The 5694-nt window shown below is 35.5% G+C and overlaps 1 protein-coding gene across 1 annotated transcript; it reads left to right on the top strand.

The window, feature by feature from the left end:
• The first annotated feature begins 395 nt into the window (after positions 1-395).
• Positions 396-4116, top strand: LOC105134180 (nicotinamide mononucleotide adenylyltransferase-like). Its single transcript, XM_011038496.1, has 2 exons — positions 396-775; positions 3215-4116. Exon 2 carries the CDS (start codon positions 3220-3222, stop codon positions 3961-3963), a length of 744 nt encoding a protein of 247 aa, XP_011036798.1. The 5' UTR covers positions 396-775; positions 3215-3219; the 3' UTR covers positions 3964-4116.
• The last annotated feature ends 1578 nt before the right edge of the window (positions 4117-5694 follow it).

Here is a 5694-nt window from a genome sequence, read left to right as displayed (position 1 = left end):
GTAAGTTTATTTATTTAAAAAAATTTAAATTAATTTTACTTGACTTAAATTAGTATATTTTTTTATATAATGCATATTCATATAATATATAATATATAATATTTATTAATAATTTTTTCCATTTAAAAATTCTGGCCGCACGGCTGCTATATAAGTTATAATCTAGGTTTTTTTTTTTTTTTCAAAACAAGATTGTTTTTTATTTATTATTTAAATCTTGATTTTAACATGACAAGATTTTGCCAACTTAATTAGTTCGCGATTCAACTTGTTAAATTGCTCAAGAAGTTTAACTGAGTCAATATTAAAACTAATTTAAATTAAAAATTAACCTAAATCAGGGTCTACTTGGATTTGTTAGGTCAACACACTAAATGAACCGTGCCTAGTAACGAAAATATTCGGTTTAGACAAGGTTATGCTTTTGATAAGTTCGATTAACCGAAAACGGAATCGAAATATTGAAAACCGAAACCGAAAGCCGATAGCTCACCCCGGCGGGCACGCATCAAAAGTGGTATAGCGTGTCAAGAAAAAGAGAAGAGACTGACTGTTGAAAATCTAGTCCAACCTCAAACAGTGTTAGAATCGCTTTACAAGATAACGGTGGAGAGGTCAGTCTCCTAAAGACAAAATAAAAAGAAGTGAACAAGAAGCGAGAATTCAGTTCAGAAGAAATCCGAAAGACGGAGAGAGTACCTCTTGTTACAGACCGTCTCTCTCTCTGGTGCCTAAAGGCAAAGCTGGTGGCAAATTCTGATAAACTTTTCACAAGGTTTCGCTACTATATCTCTGATTCTCTTTTTACATGTGCTTTCGGCTGTGTGTGGTGTGAAACCATCAAAATGTGAACATTTTCTTACACTTTTATGCATAGCTAGGCACAAATACATGTGCTTTCGTGTCAAAGACTTTGGTTTTGATGTGGGTTTTTTATTTAAATGGGAGCTAGTTGGTCATTACCTTCATTGTCTCTGCTAAATTTGGTTTAGCATTAGTAGAATGATTCTTTGTTTTTGTTTTAAATTAGTAAATTCAATCAAGAAAAGGTTAATCTTTGCTGTCAAGGGAAGGTTTGAAGAGAGTGGAGTAGTACTTTATGTTAGCTAGAATTGCTGCAATTTTTTTTTTGATCAACTGGGACAAGATAAAAATTATAGGATTTTGTCAAACATAAAGGATGTGATTGCGGAGTGTGGAATGTGAAAAAGGGATGGTCTTTTTTTTCTCGGGAAAGAAGAGAGCATAGGATTTTGCAATATGTGGATATTGGTGTTGTGGAAATTAAGAGTTTCTTTTGCACCGGTTTATTAGTTTAGAGTGGCAATTTAAGTTCCCGGGACAGGATTTTTGTGGTTGCAATCGTATAACATGAAGGGAAGTTTCAAGGTATTAAGAGGGGATGACAAAAGTTCTGGTTGATAATGTATATGAAGGGAGAAGATTGTGTGGGGATTTTGTTGTTGCAAGGAAAGGGAGATAGTGAGTTAAATCTGTTGGTTTTTTGCTGTTTTGTACTTAATATGCTTGTAAATAGTCTTTGTTCACAAGGCTCATAGTGACTGAAGGTTTTCTTTGTCTAAACTTCTGCCAACTGTAATGCTCTTTACATCACATAGTCATATATTATCATTATCTTCGTTGGCATTAAAATTCAAGAAATATTAGTATTACTAGGTTTCTGATTCTATTTATTTATGTGTGTGTTCTTTGTCCGAGGTCTATGCTATCTTAAATTTGTCGTTTTAGGATACCCACTTAACCTATATTTATTTTCAAACACATTTGCTTATGTGAGAGAGACTTTTGTTTTGAGTTGAGTTTTAGAGTAGATGGTTTTTTCACTGGAGCTAGGAGATTGTCGGAATCATTGTCTCTTCTAAATTTTGTTTGAAGTTTTGATCTTTAGCAATGGCACCTAGAGAATGAGGGAGGAAATTAAAGAAAACAGGGTTGTACTAAAGAAGCAGAAGGTGGGTAAATTTATGGAGGAAAAGCAATTGGAGAAGCTTAAGGGAGTGGGAGAGAAGAAGGAACAGGAGGAGGAGTCGGGTATAGTTAGGTTGGTTTGAAAAGACTTTTGTTTTGGCAGTGGAGATTTCTATTTTTTCAACTGTTTCTTTCAGTTCTGGCCTCCCTATCTTAATGCCAAAAAGTTTGAGCACATGATGCTACTGTAGTTGCTGAAACAGGGTCATTCAGAACCTGAGAAAAAGATTGGTTGTGGGATCCATGCTTTCTGAGTCCATTTTCATCCAGTGCAGAAGAGTTGGCGCTTCTTCCAAGGCTTTGTTGATGATCCCAGTTTCCTGAAGAGCGTGGATAATATTCCTCCCTTGCCAAAGGACATGAAAATAAATTCTGATGCTAGCACATGTTTTGGTGGTGGTAACGATTGCAAAAGGGTAGGTGGTGGCGTAGGAAGATGTAAACCTAGAAACTGATCGTTTCCTTTGATTTACCTGGGGGGAGAGGTTTCGTAGCAGCAAAATGAGGGTTGCTGTCTTCAACTTCCCCTTGTCTGCATGTCGACGTGCTTTTATAAATAGATTTCATGTGGCATTAAGTGGTTTCAGTATGTTCCTCATCACTGAGAGATATCCTTTGTACCTCGATAAAATCTTTTGATCCACGCCCCCCCCCTATGGACACTTATATGCCTTTAGGTCCTTCACTCTCTTGTCCTGAATGAAAATAATGATGTATCCAGTCTCATGTAAACATGATGTGTTGACTTTTGTGAATTTTAACTTGCTCCAATGCATACTCTGTTCCTTCGTTGTCTTGTTGATCTTATTCATTTTGGATCACAATTTAACTATTAACCTTAATGCTCCTTCACTCCCAACACACTCGTGCATGCAGACATATTTGGCTACTTGATCTTTTGAGTCTGTCATGTTGCAATGATCAAGTTATGTGATTTACACGATTACTTACTAAAGGTAACATTTGTCCATATTTCTTTGATGCCTAAAGCTAATGTGTTATTAAGTTATTGTACACACAGTTTGTAATTGTTGTACATCTTGGATGGATTTATACTTGTGAACAAGATGTGAATTTACCCAATTTGGAATTGGAAATCTCCAACCAGTCTATGCTCAGCTTTTGCTGCACCATCAAAGTGCATGTGTGCTGGGAAGCTGTGCATAACTGTAAGCATGTTATTAAGAATGTGGTGTCCTGATGCTCCTCTATCACTGTCGTTCAGATATCATGGATCTTCAGTTGCCAATGGAAAAGGTATCTTTTGGCCTAAATTCCACTGAGGAAAATAACAAGATAAATGTTGCTCTTGTGGCAACTGGCAGTTTCAATCCTCCAACTTTTATGCACCTGCGAATGTTTGAGCTAGCAAGAGATGCATTACAGTCAGAGGGATTCCATGTCATTGCAGCATACATGTCGCCTGTTAGTGATGCATACAAGAAAGCAGGCCTCATATCTGGGGATCATAGGTTGCAGATGTGTCGCTTGGCCTGTGAAACTTCAGATTTCATAATGGTTGATCCATGGGAGGTAAACCAAAGCACTTACCAACGTACTTTGACTATTTTACAAAGAGTAGAGGGTTCATTTACTAATGGCACGAAGATGTCCAGGGAATCAATTAGGGTCATGCTTGTTTGTGGTTCTGATTTACTCCAGTCATTTAGCATTCCTGGGTTTTGGATTCGTGATCAGGTGAGAACCATATGCAGTGACTATGGTGTGGTCTGCATATGTAGAGAAGGGCAAGATGTTAATAAGATTATATCTGATGATGAAATTTTGAATGAAAACAAGGGTAATATCAGAGTTACAAATGATCTTGTTCCAAACCAGATCAGTTCAACAAGAGTAAGGGAATGCATTTCAAGAGGGTTGTCCATAAAGTACTTAACTGCAGATGGAGTGATTGATTACATTAGAGACACAGGTTTGTACCGGAACCAAGAGGACAAAAAAGATGATTTCTAATCATATCACAGCTTTGTTCATTAACTATATGTAAGTCCATATTTTGAGCAGTCATAATTACTTGATAGACGAAGCACCGAAACAGGAAAATACATCTGCAAGTTTGGTTTGTTCTGATTTATCACAGTCTAGATTAATCTTTTCTTTTGAATCTTATTTTCATACAAAGAAATATCATTCTCCTATAGTTTGTACAATGCTATGTCATGTCATGTTTAATGCTATGGTTGATCCTTTTCTGCTTGGTGGTGTTCTTCGTTTGTGTCATTCTCCTTTGTTCCGAGTTGAATCATCAAGCTTTAGTTCATGCTGTTTTCTGGATTCTTTGTTATTAAGACGAATTCATCAGGATTCAGTTGATTAACCCGCAAGGAAGTAATTATGATCAGGTCAATAGTTTAGTCTCAAAATGAGACCGCTTGTGTTGAATTCTCTACAGCTAAATGACCATCTTAAGATACGGCATTCTGGAGCCAACTCATCAATCAATCTAGATGTAGATGGCTTCGAAGTGTTCTTCTTTCCTGGTAAAAGTTTTGGATAAGAAAAAAACTTACGGGTTTTGAATGACGAAAGGTCCATGGATTCAAGAACAAGGAATTCTAAGATATACGTCGAGAGAATTGTATGCATCTCATACAGCAGCAGACTAGACCCATATTGACCAGGACCAGCCTCTCTTTTCCACGAACCCTTCAAGGTGCCTAAATCGAAGACTTGAAGACTCAAAATCACAGTTTGATTGGCTTGGTGATTTGCAAGTTGGATTTGGAAAGTATCCCAAGCTGCCTGCCCCATGTCTCCTACCAAAAGCCAAAATATAGTGAAATTGAAAGATACAACTTGCAATAACTCATCAAAAGAAACAGTGCAATTAAGAATCGCAAGTGGGAACAGCTTTTAATTCATTATTTACGTGTTCGCACATCTCCATGTTAACACAACTTGATTGCTATCCACAAATTGTCATTAAAATTATTTGTCATTTGCAAGAAGGTGCTCCTTCTATAATCATATTTGTTAAATCTCTTCGTGTCAATCCCAAGATTTTTTTTTAAATGAAATGAAATCATTTTAATAAAAATATTAATTCAAATTAACCCAAGATTTTATAGAATTATCTAAGAACACATACTTTCATACGTACAGATGGATCCTTCAGTTGAGTTCTAAGAAGTCATCTGGACAACGTAATATTATATCTGAGCATAAAGTTTTGATTTTCCTTTTCTGTTCTGTTTTTTTTGGAAAATAAGTACTGTTCAATTTTGGACACTTGTGTTTGTGAAACTTGTCAAGCTTATTTATAAAATAAGGTGTTGGTATAATTATACTTCATTGTCTTGAACAAAATGATTTGTCACAATTCAATGAACCAAATTGAGCTGGATTGGTATGCCTTCCATATGATGTCATGGGAATTTCAATTCGCATGGTTTAATACAAGTGGCTGGATAAACAACTGCAATTTACAACGTTAATTTCTTTGTCCGATAATTTCTTTTAAATTAATTTGATTTTTCTTCTGTTATTTTCATCATCTTATCCAATAAATCATCCTCACAAGTTCCATATAATTTATAATCAAAACGATTAAAATATCATTTTTCATATAACTTCATGATTTTAGTTTTATTGATATGATATAGTCTTTAATGCTATAAATAAAATAGAAATTAATTATCCAAATGAAAAGCATAGAAGCTGCAGCATATCAAACGACCTCGAATA

Source organism: Populus euphratica, unplaced genomic scaffold (genome assembly GCF_000495115.2).
Source record: "Populus euphratica unplaced genomic scaffold, PopEup_1.0 scaffold158.1, whole genome shotgun sequence".
Lineage (NCBI taxonomy): Eukaryota > Viridiplantae > Streptophyta > Magnoliopsida > Malpighiales > Salicaceae > Populus > Populus euphratica.
This window is presented reverse-complemented; position numbering and strand designations above follow the sequence as displayed.

Excerpts from the sequence above, each read along its gene's own strand:
- LOC105134180 (XM_011038496.1), top strand. The coding sequence starts at position 3,220 with ATGGATCTTCAGTTGCCAATGGAAAAGGTATCTTTTGGCCTAAATTCC.